Source organism: Mya arenaria, chromosome 10, assembly GCF_026914265.1.
Source record: "Mya arenaria isolate MELC-2E11 chromosome 10, ASM2691426v1".
Taxonomy (NCBI): domain Eukaryota; kingdom Metazoa; phylum Mollusca; class Bivalvia; order Myida; family Myidae; genus Mya; species Mya arenaria.
In genome coordinates this window covers 27,822,895-27,840,483 of record NC_069131.1, presented here as the reverse complement: position 1 = coordinate 27,840,483, position 17,589 = coordinate 27,822,895, and the positions used below count along the sequence as shown (strand labels likewise).

The window sequence follows — 17,589 nt, the reverse complement described above, 5'->3', positions numbered from 1 at the left end:
TTCTTCATATGTTCCTCTTTTGCACAGATAAAACCAATATGAAAAAGGGCCACGAGGCATTATAAAACGAATTATTTGCATACTGATATTGACGTCATGAATTTATATATTGATAGAATTATACACATGTATATACTTTAAACCATTTAAATGTTTACATACTCGACCGTTGTATACCGTGTACTCCCGTCGAAGCCCTTTTTGTTTAAGCAATCATAAACATTCAATGAATTGTGTCTTTCTTTCTTGAAGATTTTTTAAAGAATATCCTAATGTATATAATCACTAAATATTATGAAACGATCTCAAAACCTTAATTACTTATTAACAATGTCTACGCATGTTTTGAATGACCCTCGAATATACCTTCATTTTTAACTTGATTGAATGAATATAAAGACAAACCCTGAAGAAAGCAGAACACATTTGAATGTAAATGTCAGTAACAGAAAAACGATATTACAAAGACATAACAACTAATTTGAAATTGAATTTTAGTCTGCACTGTATTCGGTGACCACCCTCAGGGTGAGAAATCACGTGGCTTCAAAGGGGTTCTAACATGGTAAACCACAGGTCACAACTGATGTAAACCAACAAGTAAGCGACGTTATTTTTAATACCTTTTTTTACAGAAAAGATATGAAAATATTTCTTAGTCTAACGAATATGCTTTCTTCTGCTCTTACACGTGTGAACTATTTTGTTACATTTTCGACGTTGCATCGTTCTACAAAATTCCGTCAAGTTAAAAGTTTGGGTTTGAAGAACGTGATTCCTCACCAGGGATTTTATTAATTATTTTATTGTTAAACATTATCCAAATTTTGGCTTATACTCAAGCATTATAAGTTTAAAGTTTATGAGTTTACACTTTGAACAAGAATGAAGAATGGAGTCGTATTCATAAAACATTTATTAAGAACTGCGATTGATCTTTTCTTCAAAATGTACGTTTTCCTCAACCACAGTGTGTTGGCGGATAGGATGGACTAAATTAAAGTATGGTAACTACATTTTCCAATCATCTTTTAAACATTTAAATGGTTCTTTTTGCTGAGAAAGAAGGTTTGTGAATATGCAGCTGCACATCAAACATTTGTTACAGCATTTTGTTCATTACCTCTCATGGTCTCTCGTTTGCCCATTTATCACAATATATCATCATAGGAACATCAAATATCCTCATCATACTTGCACGTATAACCATTACACATTTATAATGAAGAGTCTGCTTAATTCTCCGACATAAAGACAAGTGTTTAAGCCATTCTACGAAATTAAACATACAAATGTGTTTTTGCCGAAATTTTTATTAGAAAATTTCTTACCAGTTGCGCCGCTTGCTGTCGGAGCAATGTCGGAACAATTATTTCCGGTGAAACCCGATGTGCAGGCGCATAAGTAAGAAGTGCCGGAAATGCTACAGGTACCGGAATTCAAACAAGGATTTGGGTCGCATGGATCGGCTGAAATACATAAGGTAGAAGACATTTTTATTTGTTGAACCAGGTGAAAAATTGGAGTCTGATAAATATGCTCATAATAATAATGATTACAATAATAATAATAATTATAATGAATAAAAAAATAAAAATATTTATAATAATAATATTAATAACAATAAAAAATAAAAAACAACAATACCAAATTATATGTTACTAGACTGGTCTAAATGCAACTGTTAATGGAAGTATAAAGCTGTCAGAATCATTCTTAAATTATTTCCGTTCCTAATTTTACCTCTTTAATTAACCACCCAAAACATATATTTTATTAAATCGTTTAGAACAGCACAGAGGCATTGTCTGCAGGAGTAAATTTAGTATATGATGCCAGTGTCTATAATCAACTATTACCTATTCGTGTTTATCTTAATAAAATTATATGCTTAATTATAGTAAACTAATATTCAACTGAAAACAGTTAAAATAGAGTATTTAAAATACAGGTACTATAAACAAATATCCGTTAATTTGTCGTCTGCATAATTAAACAGTGTTTATTAAACTGTTTCACTGATATGTTATGATCTCTCATTCTCTTCTTATTTCAAACGTTCTGTTACTCCTTTTTTCTGCAAAATGTAAATTATTCATCTGAAAAAAATGTAAGCATAAAGAGACTAGCGGAAAGAGTTTTTTTGATATATAGTAAATAAGATAAATGCCGAAAATGTTAATTACATAACACTCATGTATGCGTTAATTAACATTGTAAAACGTATATATTACAAAATATGATTTGTTTTTGTAAATTCATTACGTGAGTAAACAAAAATGAGCCCAATGTAGGAGGCTCATACTGGCCACAAGGGCATACCTTGGTAAACCCTGTTAAATGTCTGCAGCCTATTATATCTATCTTATATCAATATAAGTTACATAAAATACTCATTTTATCGAAACTATAGTAAAATAAAACTATTCGTGTCATATGCATAACAACTGAAAGAGCAGAAGTATATGATACATTGCTCAAAGCCTCTCGTCACCTTTCGAAATTGTTAGTGCTTTGTTCTGAAAAATATATTAAGACCTTTGTAAAGACAAATTGAATTCAACATAATAAAACATAGTCCCGACCACCTATTGTGGCTAATTTCTGCCATTTCGAGTATTTGCATTTTCGCAGCGAAAGGACGAATATGTGTGAACCCGCAATATTTTGGGGCAAAACCTCGCCTTGTGTTGGAGCGAAAACGGCAAAAATTACAAAATAAAATCCGGAACATTTTCGCCTCGTCGATTGGCGCATTCTTGCCCTTCCACTTGGAACATTTTCGCATTTTAGTCTCGCCTCTTAACGCATTTTGTCCTTCCTCTTGGCGCATTTTTGCCTTTTGGTAGATATAAAAATGCAGCGGTATGATTCGTCTTGATACAGTTTTGCGCATGTTTACCAGAAGACAAATACGCGAAATTATGCCAACTGGAGATGATAAAATGCGCCTAGTCGCGGGGCAAAAATATGAAAATGCCCCTAGTTGCGGGGCGAAAATGTGAAAATGCGTCTTGTTGCGGGGCTAAAATGTGAATATGCACAGCTTACTCGCAAACAGACGAAAACTTAAAATGGAAAATATAACCACTTGACTAATTATTCATGTACACTTTATTTACATATCCTGTCTGGTATGGCTTAAAAATACATCTGAAATGCTTTGTTGAAACATGAAAATGGAAACCTTAACATAATGAAAAGATCAAATTATAATATAAACATAAAACAATTACATATCAAATACATATGTATACACACGTTCATAAAGTATTGGTGAATTACAAAAGACATGCATGTGAGTAAAGGCATTATTTCCACGACCCCGCATGCAAGATAATGTGACTATATAGCTGTCGTGCAAGTTCGATACCTAATTCACACATAGAGCCAATCCATCCAGATGAACATGCACATTTGGCTCTCTGGTCCTGGACACTGCAGACTCCACCATTGTTGCAAGGGGAGATTAAACAAGGATCAACTGATGTTTACAGAAAGGAAACAATTAACACTCTATGTTGTTTAATATCAGAACATATGAACACCATGAGCACTAATACAGAATACATATAAGCAATACCTGTTCAAGAAAATCGACGAAGATCTATATGTAATATAAAACGTTTGGTAAGCTACGGGATTAGTTTATTTTAATTGCAAATGTCATTTTGGTGGTCTGTTGAACTCATTTACATTAACTCATATTATTTTCAAATTAATTGTGCTTAATTTTACAATTTGCCTGAGGAATACACTACAATGCCTTTCACAAATAAGGATTATCTATAATACAAGTCTGTTTTTTTAAATGACCAAATAGATCGTTTAAATGGTACTTTGGGAAACAACCGTTACATCGGTTTCATTAAATTTTGTTATAAGCCTCGTTAACTATCAAAAACCAAAGGAGCGTGTATTATCTACCTATTGAGCAGTTTGATCCAAGAACGCCAAGAGGACAGGCACAAGTGTAGCCGTTGTCTGTCAAGCCGCAAGAACCGTTATTGCAAGGATTGGGAACACAAGGGTTTACTAAAATACCATGAAGGAGTGATGTAAACCACTATATATATATATATCTGTGAATACCATTTTAACACTGCCATTTAAAATACAAACTTTCAAATGGAAATATCTAAGTTAACATCACGGTAACCATCGAAAAAGCTTCATACTTATATGATGTATATTGAAACTTTTGTAATAAAGGTAATTAAACAAAGATTTTCCTTTTTTAATCACCTATATTGCACATATCTCCAATCCATTCAGGCATGCATGAACACATCAAACGCTCTTCGACCATAAAACACGTCCCTCCATTGTCACACGGAGATGAAAAGCATGGACTAACTACAAAACGTACATGTACCATAATTGAAAGTATTTTCTTTGATCTCGTCTGCGCATTAACTCTAATCGTTTGGAGTTATAATATGCGTAACCCTTCTATATCTACCATGCGAATAAAATACAACCTTTTTTACAGATACCGCACACTATTTATTGAACATTGTTCTTGACAACATGATGCAAACCTACCACCCTCGTGATTCAAAGTAAACAAATCGTAGTAAAGCGTATATGAATTCAAAAGCTCGGTTTGTGGGTGCTGTAACTATAATTTATACAGTTTTGAAGGTATTTCGACATGTTACCAGGTAAATAAGTGTATTCATTAGAATAAGAAGAAATATGCCTTATATATAACGTAACTTTAACGTGCCAGTTATGTATGTGTGACGTCACTTATGTTTCAAAAATAAAACCAGAATTTAGCTTTACAATAATGTTTAAACGGCGAATTTTCTTTTAATTCAATGTCCATTTATGTGTTTAAATTTCATGTATACCTTTATTGCAGCGAACACCGAACCAACCGATAGGACATGAACACTGAAAACTTGCTCCAACGATGTGGCAAGAACCGCCATTTTCACACGGTGATGAAAAACAAGGATCAACTGGTAACGGGAAAAATGAATCGCAAATTGTTATTGTGAATCTTCTTTTAAATCAGCAATTGCAGTTTTTAATGACGTGACAAAACATACACAACAATAGGAAAGGTCACGATATTGATGACTTAATGAATATCTGACCGAACGTTCTGATACGGAATTATTCTGAATAAAACTATAAAGCTTGCCGCCTCATTATCACATAAAGCTACCAGAAGTAGATAGTTTCATACGTCTTAGTTACCACTTATAACAGTTTAACGTAACGTAGCATTTATGAACGCCATTCATTTACCTGTTGTACACATATTTCCAACCCATCCTACCACACAAGAGCATGAAAATGACGTGGTACCAGTCACAACACAGGAGCCTCCGTTTGAGCAAGGGTCAGAATGACATGGGTTTACTGTGTTGAATAAGACATGTAGACAGTATTGTTTTTGAAAATGATTGAACTAAAACTGAATGAAAACGATGCAACACTGGTAGCAAAGATTTCTGTAAATCCTAGTCAGTTTGAACATATATTACTTTAAAATATGACTCAGTGTAACATATGTTTCAATTTTACGACCAGATTTAGTTCTAATAAATGAACTGTAGCTTAAGATATTCAGTGTTTGGTCACAATATGTAAATTCAAACTTTAGTGACCCCAAACGCAATCTAAGGATAGGTATTAACACACTCTTCTTGTAGACCACATTTGTTAACAGTATGTCCACCCAAGCATTAGGTATTTCATTTCATAGATGAAAGATATTTCAGTTTCAACTGTTTTTCGAGTTTTAGTGACAGTTTCCTTGACATTGACCCAGACGCAATTCAATGAATTGCCTCCTTAAACATTCCCTACATACAAAGATTGGTCTCAATATGTCAACTCAATTTAAGGTTATTCGGAACCAACTGTTTTTCTATTTTTATTAATAGTGACCATGAATGGGCCTAAAACGGAATTTAATGTAAGGTCTCCGTAAACTCTTCTTAAATACAAAGTTTGGCCTCAATGTGTCATCCCTAACTAAAGTTATTCTGTACCATGATGGAAAACGTCACAAAAACCTTTTCATTTGATCCTTAATTAGATTGCAGGAAAACTACTTGATTTAATTATAGGAGCTCTACCCTCGGTACAATTGGTTCCAAGCCATCCATCAGAACACAAACAAGAGTTATCTGTTGAACTTCTCACACATGTAGCTCCGTTTGCACTAGGTGAAGGTTCACAAGGGTTAACTATGTGATCAAATTGATATAAGAAAATGAACGTTAATACAAAATATACAAACAATGCAAGAACGTTGGAATCAGTGACTTCCAAAAATTAATTTTCAAACATTTGCTGAGCATATACCAGCGTAGAGTGGGACGATACTTATAATGAATGCGTGTAATTATATTTTTTTCATGAAGTAAATACAAATGTAAATGAGCCAAAATATACCTCTGTTTTTAATTGATAACAAGTAACTTAACGTACTTCTAACAGTATAAAACGAATCATTTAATCTTATTAATACGTCGAATATTATTTCCATGATGCGGTACATAACAATTTATGTAAAACACTATCGCTGAGTATAACGATATTTACCATCAGTACACTTGAATGTAGTTCTACGTCGATATAACAACTTATTCGATTGAGTATTTCTGATGATATCACACGCATTTGAAAAAAATGTGCAATATTTGTTTAGTGGTGACAGTGCGAAGTACATTGAACTGTGTATGAAAGACTTCGCCCAACAAAAATACACTGCCTATGTTGAATTACAAACTGAGAGATCAATGGGCGTTGATCAATACGAAATTGTACATTATTTACCTAATTTTTGTTTTACCTAAATTGCACGTTTCATTTATCCACCCTGGCGGACAGCTACATGTATAATCTGTTCCCGAAACTGAACAAGTTCCTCCACTCATGCAAGGCTGGGGCACACATGGGTCGTCTATTATTCAATACAAGATTATTAAGATGATGGTAATATCTATAAAATAGACATTTCAAAGGCACGCGATACATGTAAAGTATGGTAATTGCAATCTATGTTTGACTGAGACTGTTCCTTGACAGAAAAGATACATCTACTAACCTAGTAGTCATGTTCAGTAATACCAGCGACAAGGACATTAATAACAAAACTGTGTAATTCCAAGTCGGATTGACCTATCGGAAAAATTGAAAGGTCACCTAATACAAGATACATACAAACAACGTCGTTAGACGTACCGTAAGGATTGACAGAAAATCTAATTGATACGCATGATAAAGTTGTATCGATCCAGAAGAAGATAAATAAAAAATGAACGATTCATATTTATATTTAAAGCAAGCAACGCAAACGGCTTTGTCCTACTTAACACCAGTGATGTCAATTGTCAAAGATTCATTTCGGAAGCGTCTTGCAAACTGAACAGATTTGATCATGCCAGCACTATCTGTAGTACAACTGGCTCCAAGCCATACTTCTGAACACAAACAAGAGTAGTATTTTGCGTTTCTTACACACATGAATCAATTGTAACATGGTGAAGGGAAGACTGCGGTGATCAAATTGATATAAAAAAAATAAGATATGCGGTGATACAAAGTATAATGATAGAATCCCATTACCCGAAAAAGAGATATTTTGACTATCAGAAACATTTTCCACCTTTTTGACACTTGAAAAAAGCGATAATTCACTGTCAGGTCATATGACTGCAGTGATATTTGGAATGTCATAAAAGGGCAAATAACTGCTTCAATATTTTAGCTAAATCATGACGTGATTGCCTCCCTTATACACATACAGCAGTGATGTCATTATTCAATGTGTACACAAAAACTTCAGACGACAGGAACTGTCCGTTTTTGTAGAAATTTTACCATATTTAACGGTGGAATTTTGTTCTAAATATAATTATTTAATTATGTTATATTTTGTTTAACTTGTTGAATTAAATAAAATAAAAACATTTTAAAACTTTTTATGTACTTATCTTTTTTTCGGTATAATAATAATAATACATATCATATAGCTGCATGTGTGACATTGATATTGTCAACCCTCGAAACAGCCGGCTTACGCCTCGGGTGACATTCTGCTCTCCGGTTGACAATATCAATGTCACACATGCTGCCATAGGATATTTATATATTACTGAGCCTATATATACTTCTGTATTTAATTGGTCAGCTGATCGCACTATTAACATAATGATGTGAAACATTAAATCTTGTTAATTTTTAGGGAATTCAAGGACTCTACATTTTGCATGCCGATGAGTATGTATACACATATTCAACATCGATGAGCAATTTTACGGGAGGGAATTCAAAGATTCTACATTTGTTTTTCGCCGAGGAGTACTTTCACGCACATTCCTCATCGAAGAGCAATTTTACGGAAGAGAATTCAAGGATTCTATATTTTGATTGCCGAGGAAAACTTTAACGCACATTCAACATCGAAGAGCAACTGTAACGGGAGGGAATTGCAGGATACAATAACTATAATGTATGCAAATAACGTATAGTACGTTTACTTACATTAAACATTTATGATATTAAACTTCAACGCGCGAAAATTCGATAAAATCACGTTTAGTTTGCCGAGAAGGAGTTTGATTACGTATATTCAACATCTATGATATCAAAATGTAAAGGGAGGTAATATATGGATATTACATTTAGCGTACCGAGCAGGTGAACTTCTACGCATATTGAGCTTGAATATTAACTATAACTAGAAACGAACTATCGCGGTAGGGGAGTCGATGATACTACATTGTATGAATATGGGGCATGCGGATCATCATTGCGTGTACCTGTAGAACAGTTGGTTCCCAGCCATCCACTAGTACAGGTGCATGTGTAATCTGCTGAATTTCTCGCACACGTCGCTCCATTTGCACATGGGGATGGTTCGCATGGGTCCACTGTGGTCATGATTATGGAAATGAGGATGAATGGTGAGGTCTGTGCATGGGTAAATGAAATGTATAACAATGAAGCAAGAGAATCCTTTCTGACAATATAAACGCACATTGTTTTAATATGAAACAGATTATCATCCAGTTTACCGCTGTTAATGTTCAATTTAGAATTGTAATAGAAAGTATTATATTACGCTCAGAAGATAACTGGCCACTTAATCACACTCGTAGTGATGACAAATCTTTCTAACAATGTATTCGTTTGCATGCTCGAACTTAATTTGAATCGTAAATCCGTCAACATGTACATGCGTGTTTATTGCTATGAGCCATTATGTTTGTCCCAATTTTGCAACCAAATACAGAGATGAAAACGACTAATGTGCATATCAAAATATTTTAGATGAACTGGGTCACTGTAAAACCTTACTACTTCTGATAGTCTGTGTTTGATCATCTATTCTCTGGAGATTTATGAACGAAACGCTTACATATACATGACAGAAATTTACCTATATTGCACCTGTCACCCAGATAACCTGACATACAGTCGCACGTGTAAATCGTGCCAGATATTCTACATGTTCCGCTGTTCAAACATGGCTGAGGGGTACATGGATCATCTGATAAAGTACCAAGCGTAAATAATTATATTATATTCGATCATTAAAAGTAGGATACTAATTTGATGCAGATTAAAGATTCGGTTGACATTACATGTACGAGTCGTATAGAAATATCAAGGCTATGCAAAACAATACGTTGTTTTATATTCCTTTTAAATGGTATCTATTTCGTTTCTTCGAACTATTTTAAGTTGAAAAGTTATAACTAATCTCAGTTTCGAATCAACAGAGTTGTTAGAAAATAATTTTGCTTTAATTGTCATTCCTAAAACAAAATATATTACACACAACTGTTTTTACCTATATTGCACATTTCACCTATCCAACCTACAGAGCAGTTACATCTGTAATTTGTGCCCGAGTCTATGCAGGTTGCTCCATTTAAGCATGGCTGAGGATCACATGGGTCGACTAATAACGCAGAGTAAACAATTTAGCTCATGGTTTGCATCGAAATGGGCGCGATAGAAAAATGCATGTGTGTTGAAACACATTGGTTTGAGAATAGGTGCGCGATTAAGGGGAACTAATGGTACAATTGAAAAAAAATGTATTGAAAGTGCCCTCACACATAAATCAGAATTAGAAATGCATTTATATTTTTAGTTTTTTACAAATCATGCCATTGAATTCAGTCCCAACTCTCGAGTCTTCTGAAACTGTAAAATGATAAAACTCGAATGTGAAATCACTTTTTTACATATATTACATTTCTAGGCAATCTTTTCGTTTGCTCCTTTATTAACTTGCAGGAATTGAATACTATAAACTGGACTATAGCCGCTCAACCTTTTGCACAAGGTGAATGTTCACAAGGGTCAACTATGTGATCAAATTGATATAAGAAATAAGATGTACGTTAATACATAGTATACATACACTGCAAGTACGTGGCATATGTGATTTCCAAAGATTAATTCTCAAACAATAGTTGAGAATTTGCAAGCGTAAAGTGGGACGATACTTATAAATAATGAATGTAATTACATTATTTGGGCAAACTATTGTGCAATAGATGAGCCAATACATGCGTCTGTTTCTAATTGATTAAAAGTAACTTAACGTTCTATTAACAGTATGAATTAAAACATTAAATATCGTTAATATTCCGTTTACTATGTCCATGAAGCGGTACACAACAGTACATATAAAATCCCATCGGAGGGTATAACGATATTTACCATAAATACACGTGAATGCAATATTACGTCGATATAGAACTTTTTCGATTGAGTATTTCTGATGAGTTCATACGCATTTGACAAATTTGTGCATTTTTTGTTGGGAATTGAAAGTGCGAAGTATATTGTACTGTGTATCAAAGTCTTCGACCAACAAAAAGACACTGCCTATGTTGGATTACAAACTAAGAGATCAATGGGGGTTGATCAATTCGAAATAGTATATTATTTACCAAATTTTTGTTTTACCTAAATTGCACGTTTCATTTATCCACCCTGGCGGACAGCTACATGTATAATCTGTGCCCGAAACTGAACAAGTTCCTCCATTCATACAAGGCTGGGGCTCACAGGGGTCGTCTATTATTGAAAACAGGATTATTAAGATGATGGTTATATCTATAAAATTTACATTTCTGGAGCACGAGATACATGTAAAGTATGACAATTGCAGTTTCTCATTGACAGAAATTATACATTTACGATACCATTAGTCGTATTAATTAATTTAAGGGACAAGAACATGACTAACTACACTGTATATTGCACGTCGGATCGACCTATCGGACGTTACAAAGAACATAATTTAATGCCACCTAATGAAATATAAATACAAACAACGACGGTAGTAGAACCATAAGAATTGGGACACCAGTGAAGTCAATTGCCAAAGTTTTATTTCGGAGGCGGCTTGTAAACTAAACAGATTTGATCATGTCATCACTACCTTTAGTACAATTGGCTCCAAGCAATCCTTCTGAGTAACCATATGCATTTCTTACACACATAAACCATTGTTACACGGTGAAAGTTCACTAGGGTCGATTATGGTGATTACAATTTTATAAGAAATAAGGTGTGCGTTAAAATAAAGTATACAGACAATGCAAGAACGTGGGAATTAAAATCTTGTTTCAACACAAGATAATTTCACAAACAAATTATGAGCATGCACTTGTGTAGGTTAGGACGATACGTATCATGGCGTTTACCCTGTGCCACTAAACAGGGTTAATGTTTAAACTTGGCTACTGAGCTTGTTTCTGTAGTTTTTTACATAAATAGTGTTATTCTTCAGGCCAAATATTTTCCTATTAATGAGCCAATAAATACTTCTGTATTAATTGATCAACTGATCGTACTATTAACATAATGATATGAAACATTTAATCTTGTTAATCTGCAGATATTCAAGGATTCTACATTGTGATTGCCGAGGAATATTTTCACGCACATTCAACATCGTAGAGCAACTATAACGGGAGGGAATTCAAGGATTCTACATTTTGCATGCCGAGGGGTATGTATACCCATATTTAACATCGAAAAGCAATATGAATGCCGAGGAGTATGTTTACGCATATTGAACATCGAAGAGCAACTATTACGGGAGGAAATCAAGGATTCTTCATTTTGCATGCCGAGGAGTATGTTTACGCATATTCAAAATCGAAGAGCAACTATTACGGGAAGGAATTCAAGGAGTGTACGTTTTGCATACCGAGGAGTATGTACTATGTATACACAAATTCAACATCGAAAAGCAACCATTAGAGGAAACCATTTAAGGATTCTACATTTTGAATGCCGAGGAGTACTTTCACGCACATTCAACATCAAAGAACAATTCTAAAAGGAAGTTATTCAAGGGTACAATAACTGTCATGCATGCGAATAACGAATAGTACGTTTAATTAGATTAAACATTAATGATAATAAACTAGAAGGGAAGTTAAGAAGGATTTCTATGATATAAAACTGTAAAGGAAGGGATTTTGAGGATACTAAATTTAGCGCATCGAGGAGAACTTACATGCATATTGAAACAAACTACAATTTGAAGCGAACTATAACGGGAAGGAAATCGAGGATACTACATTGTATGAATATGGGGCATGAGGATCATCATTGCGTGTGTTTACCTGTAGAACAGTTAGTTCCAAGCCATCCACTAGTACAGGTGCATGTGTAATCTGCTGAATTTCTCGCACACGTTGCTCCATTTACACATGGGGATGGTTCACATGGATCCACTGTCGTTATGATTATGGAAATGAGGATGAATGGTGAGATCTATGCATTGGTAAATGCAATGTATGACAAAGAAGGAAGAGCAACTTTTGTAAAATTATGAACGCAAATCAGAAACAGAGTATCATTCAGATAACTGCTGTTAACGTTTATCCTATTATTTCAACCAATGACAGAGATAAAAAAGAAATGTGCATATCAAAATATTACAGATATGCTGCGTTACTCTATGACCTCAATACTTTTGAAAGTTATGGTTAAAACATCTTTCCTCTGGAGGTTTATTAAAACAAACACGTATAAATACAACACAGAAATTTACCTATATTGCACGTGTCACCAAGATAGCCTGACATACAGTCGCACGTGTAATTCGTGCCAGATATGCTACATGTTCCGCTGTTCAAACATGGCTGAGGGAAACATGGGTCATCTGATAAAGTACCAAGAGTAACAAATTATACTATATTCGATCATGAAAAGTAGGATACTAATTTGATGCAGATTAAAGATTCAGTTGACATTACATGTACGAGTCGTATAGAAAATATCAAGGCTATGCAAAACAATACGTTGTTTTATATTCCTCTTAAATGGTATCTATTTCGTTTTTTCGAACTATTTTAATTAATAATACACTGAAATTTAAAGTTAAAAAGTTATAACTAATCTCAGTTTCGAATCAACAGAGTTGTTAGAAAAAAATTTTGCTTAAATTGTCATACCTGAAACAAAATATATTTACACACAACTGTTTTTACCTATATTGCACGTTTCCCCTAGCCAACCTACAGAGCAGTTACACGTGTAATTTGTACCCGAGTCTAAGCAAGTTGCTCCATTTAAGCAAGGCTGAGGATCACAAGGGTCGTCTAATAAAGCAGAGTAAAAACATTCAGCTAATGGTTTGCATCAATATGAACGCTAATGGCGAATAAATGTTCATTTAAACACATTGGTTTGAGAATAGGTTCGCGATTAATTGGAACTACTGGTACACTTGAAAAAATATATAATCATATTGAATTTACCCTCACACATAAATCAGAATTAGTAATGCAAAACATGACATGCAGTTTGATTAAGTCCCATGTGATAAAACACCGTGTATTGTGTTCTATGTCTTTGGCGTTAGCCCATTGCCACTAAACCGGGTTTATTTTTAAACGTTTTGCTACTGAGCATGTTTCTGTAGCTTTTTGCATATATATGGAGATTGTAAACAAACTCAAAGTTATAACTTGGTTGCAAAATATCCTCAAAGTCATTGCTTGCAGATACAATGTACATTAATCTACATAACTGTACAATATCCTGATCAATGAAAGCTGTTGGAAACAACAGTTTTTTTAAATCCATTTTATCAAAGCCGCTGGCAGTTAAAAGGTTTACATTTTGTCCGATGGATACTACATTTATGGGGCCAAACCAATTTAAGTTATTGGCAAAATTAAATTAATGGAAACGGGCAAATAAAAACAAAAGAACATATGTTTTGTTTTACATTTTTTACGTAATCAAATGGGTCTTCTTAGCGAAATGATGATTAAGTTATTCGCCAGCGGCGTTCATCTTGTTCAAAGCCTATTTCGGTGTCTATCCCGACGCTTGTCGGAGATGGCCGAATTGTTACGATTAGTTCTAAAAAAATCATTATATGCGCTGCTCACTGGTAGCATATAGAAATTGTGATGTACATACGTATTACATAGATCGAAATAAAATTAAAGACACAATTGAGTATAGGAAAACCGAATAGGAAAATACACGTACTGAGAGAAAGCTAATTTTTAAATAATCCTCTGATGGAATCTTGAAATTTTGATTTAGAATTTAGACAGTTAAAAACAGTTAAACATATTCTCACACCTGCTAAGTAGTATCTTGGCGTCGTAACAAGTTAAAGTAGACACACAACAAGGGAGACAGACAACAATCAATATCAAGCATAAACAACTAAAGGCAATGAATGAGAAAGATTAAGAGATAGATGAAAGCAACGTACCTGTATCACAATTTATACCCGACCATCCGGAAGTACACGTGCAGTTGTAGCTAGTTGTGTCTAGTGCGCATGTGCCGGAATTTTGGCAAGGATTTGGGTCACAAAGGTCATCTAGTGTTAATCGATGAGGTGAAAGTGAATTCAGTATAGCGTAAGTACAAAATATAATAACGACAAACAAATGCCAGATTCATATTTAAGAGTAAACTACAATTATTATTTTATAAAGTACGAGTAAAACACAGACACTACTGGTATGTCAGGGACTAAAACTCTACGACGAGTCAGGTACCTACTTACAAGTTATCTCCCTTTTCTTTACTTTTTTGTTTACTTAGATTACTGTCAATTCTAAATAGTCGTCCATTTTCTGTACATTATTTTGCATCTTGTATGTTTATTCTAGTTATACAAATGTAAATAAACAATTATATTATCTTATGCCTTTTGGAAAGAATGCTAATTCTGTGCACACACATTTGCTTTATGTATAGTTTAAATTATTGTTGCATACCTTGGCAATGTTTGCTAAAACAACGGCAATAAAAAATGTTGAAATAATTTAACATTTTAAGTCTAGTAAGTCCGCAACTGTTGCATATACAATCTAAACTCGAACAGCTGCTAGCAAGTCTCTCAACTTAGCTTCGACAAATAAATGTTTTATATTAAAAAACAGCTAGCCTTGAAAATTACCAATAAGATTACATGTAAGCGTCATAAGCAAAACTTCATCAGGTACACAAAACACAAACAACAACTAATTTACCCACCTATAACACTAATATTAATTGTTGCAGTTCCGGTATTAGTACCAAAGTTGTCCTGCACCTCGACCCTTAGGGCATAAGACGGGGTTGTCGACGCATTTAGATTTGAAGACGTTGTCACGGTGAGCTCCCCAGAAGCTTGACCCAAGCCGAACGTATTGCCGCCATTTCCGGCTGAAATACAAGCATTACGGTAACGGTGGGACAGGGTAAAGAGGTGTGTGTTTGGTTGGGGGAGGGTGGGGGGGGGGGGTAGATGGTCACTGATCAGTTTCATTCAAAAGTTTATGGTTAAGTGCATGCCACATGACGTTTAATCCGAAGACACTGAATCTGACCACTTGTTGTATACTACAGAAAAATGCCATTCCGCCAGGAATATGTTCAAATTGTCGGTAAGTAATTCTATATACATAAATCTATGTTTCTATGTAAAACATGTGACGTCTATTTCAGCATTATCATGTCGTCGACATATTTACACGCTGACGAGAAAACCCAAACCAAAGACACAAAGAAACGTTAGATATTTAAAGTGGCAGTCGTTAAGTTTATACGTATTTCGTTTATTACATGTTTTTAGACATGGTTAATGAATTGTATATGCAAAGCAAGTATACCTTTTATATAATATTTAAGTGTCGCGGTTTGATCTGCGTCGCTTGCAGATACAGTCAATATCGAATACCCTGAAACAAAAAAATAAGAACAAACACCGTTTTCACTGACCGTTCAAATGCAGTGACCATAGCATACATTTTTATTGATAAACACTATTTAAATGTAATTGTGTTTTCTTGCGTGTTTCTTGATACATGTTTAGTTTTCATTGCTTTTCCCATTCGATATTGTATTATAGCCCATGTGCCATTATACAACGGTAGCATTAGGCGAGTGTATGTATGACACAAGTTGTATTTTGCCTAATTTTGTAAGATACAAGTTGGAAAGTGTTGTTCCCTTCAGAATGGTATTAAGCACCTGAATGATTGCAACTATGCACTTTGTTACTTTCAAATTCGCGCTAAATTAGGCTACTCAACTACTGGTTCAGTAAGGTCATGGCTGCTTGTCTTTTTCCAACAGTTAATATTGCATAAACACGAAAATAAAACGCAGATAGAAGTGTCGAATATGGAAACACATATCAAAGAAACGCCGATGAAATGTATCACAATATCCTTTTTAAAGCCAATAAGGTAAACTCAAGTATCCAAGAAACGCTGATTAAGTTGACACAAAATTTCTAGTAACGCACATAAATTTACAAGATTAGCTGATTAAGTTGACACAAAATTCCTAGTTACGCTCACAAAACTACAAGTAACGCTAATTAAGTTGACACTAAATTCCCAGAAACGAACACAAAACTACTAGAAAAGCTGTTTAAGTTGACACTAAATTCCCAGAAACGCACACAAAACTACTAGAAAAGCTGATTAAGTTGACACAAAATTCCTACTAACGCACAAGAATTTACCAGATAAGCTGATTAAGTTGACACAACATTCCCAGTAACACACACAAAACTACAAGTAACGCTGATTTAGTTGACACAAAATTCCCAGAAACGAACACAAAACTACTAGAAAAGCTGATTAAGTTGACACAAAATTTCAACTTACGCACATAAATTTACAAGTAAAGTTGATTAAGTTGACACAAAATTCCTAGTTACGCTCACAAAACTACAAGTAAAGCTGATTAAGTTGACACAAAATTGCTAGTTACGCTTACAAAACTACAAGTAAAGCTGATTACGTTGAAACAAAATTCCAGTAACGCACACAAGACTTCTAGTAGAGCTGATTAAGTTGACACAAAATTCCCAGTAACGCACACAAAACTACTAGTAACGCTGATTAAGTTGATAAAAAATCCTAGTAACTCACACAAAACTACTAGAAACGCTGATTAACTTGACACAATATTCCAAATCCAAAAAACGCACTCAAAACTACTAGAAACGCTATTTAAGTTGACACAAAATTCCAAAAAAAACGCACACAAAACTACTATGAACGCCGATGACGTTGACACTAAATTCCAAGAAACGCACATACTTTTACAAGTGTAGCTGAT

The 17,589-nt window shown here is 34.3% G+C and overlaps 1 protein-coding gene across 17 annotated transcripts in view; it reads right to left on the bottom strand.

Moving 5' to 3' along the window:
- LOC128205812 (adhesive plaque matrix protein 2-like) overlaps positions 1-17,589 on the bottom strand; it is a 63,997-nt gene that overhangs the window by 10,038 nt on the left and 36,370 nt on the right. For 7 of the 17 annotated variants that reach the window (XM_052907775.1, XM_052907777.1, XM_052907783.1 and 4 more), the window contains 18 exons: positions 16,128-16,196; positions 15,511-15,681; positions 14,738-14,848; positions 13,494-13,604; positions 13,055-13,165; positions 12,624-12,734; positions 10,951-11,061; positions 9,821-9,931; positions 9,407-9,517; positions 8,787-8,897; positions 6,815-6,925; positions 6,096-6,206; positions 5,260-5,373; positions 4,857-4,967; positions 4,246-4,356; positions 3,928-4,035; positions 3,374-3,484; positions 1,332-1,469 (listed from right to left, as the gene is read on the bottom strand). In XM_052907775.1, coding sequence (XP_052763735.1) covers positions 1,332-1,469; positions 3,374-3,484; positions 3,928-4,035; positions 4,246-4,356; positions 4,857-4,967; positions 5,260-5,373; positions 6,096-6,206; positions 6,815-6,925; positions 8,787-8,897; positions 9,407-9,517; positions 9,821-9,931; positions 10,951-11,061; positions 12,624-12,734; positions 13,055-13,165; positions 13,494-13,604; positions 14,738-14,848; positions 15,511-15,681; positions 16,128-16,196 — 2,043 coding nt within the window. The remainder of the gene's footprint in view (positions 1-1,331; positions 1,470-3,373; positions 3,485-3,927; positions 4,036-4,245; positions 4,357-4,856; positions 4,968-5,259; positions 5,374-6,095; positions 6,207-6,814; positions 6,926-8,786; positions 8,898-9,406; positions 9,518-9,820; positions 9,932-10,950; positions 11,062-12,623; positions 12,735-13,054; positions 13,166-13,493; positions 13,605-14,737; positions 14,849-15,510; positions 15,682-16,127; positions 16,197-17,589) is intronic. The other 10 variants (XM_052907780.1, XM_052907782.1, XM_052907781.1 and 7 more) reach the window with 10 other exon arrangements.